This window comes from Crocuta crocuta, unplaced genomic scaffold (assembly GCF_008692635.1).
Source record: "Crocuta crocuta isolate KB4526 unplaced genomic scaffold, BGI_CrCroc_1.0 scaffold139, whole genome shotgun sequence".
Taxonomy (NCBI): Eukaryota; Metazoa; Chordata; class Mammalia; order Carnivora; family Hyaenidae; genus Crocuta; species Crocuta crocuta.
Window position 1 is genome coordinate 11,580,104 of NW_027533258.1, and position 328 is coordinate 11,580,431.

The window sequence follows — 328 nt, forward strand, 5'->3', positions numbered from 1 at the left end:
GTCCCGCCTCCGCGCCCCCTACCCAATGCAGCCCCGCAGGCTGACGCTCCCAGCCCCTCCCAGCGCAGACCAGGGGCCCTGGGCTGAGGCAAAGTCTGGGCTCACCGGGTAGCCAGGGTCCCCCAGGGCAGGGGCGTCCCCCAGGGCCGGGGCCCCGCTCACCTGGTAGCCGGGGTCCCCCGGGGCAGGGGCGTCCCCCAGGGCCGGGGCCCCGCTCACCTGGTAGCCAAGGGTCTTCTGCCGGCACCACTCCAGCAGAAGCTGCTTGATGCTGCTGGCGCTCGCCACGCCGAAGCTCTGTGACCGCTTCAGCTTGGCCCGCACCTCC

General features: G+C 74.1%; 1 protein-coding gene across 1 annotated transcript in view; it reads right to left on the reverse strand.

Annotated features, from left to right (window-relative positions):
- SMTNL2 (smoothelin like 2) overlaps window positions 1-328 on the reverse strand; it is a 13,681-nt gene that overhangs the window by 5,624 nt on the left and 7,729 nt on the right. Inside the window, exon 6 of the mRNA XM_077746884.1 lies at window positions 220-324. Within this exon, the coding sequence (XP_077603010.1) occupies window positions 220-324 (105 nt within the window). The remainder of the gene's footprint in view (window positions 1-219; window positions 325-328) is intronic.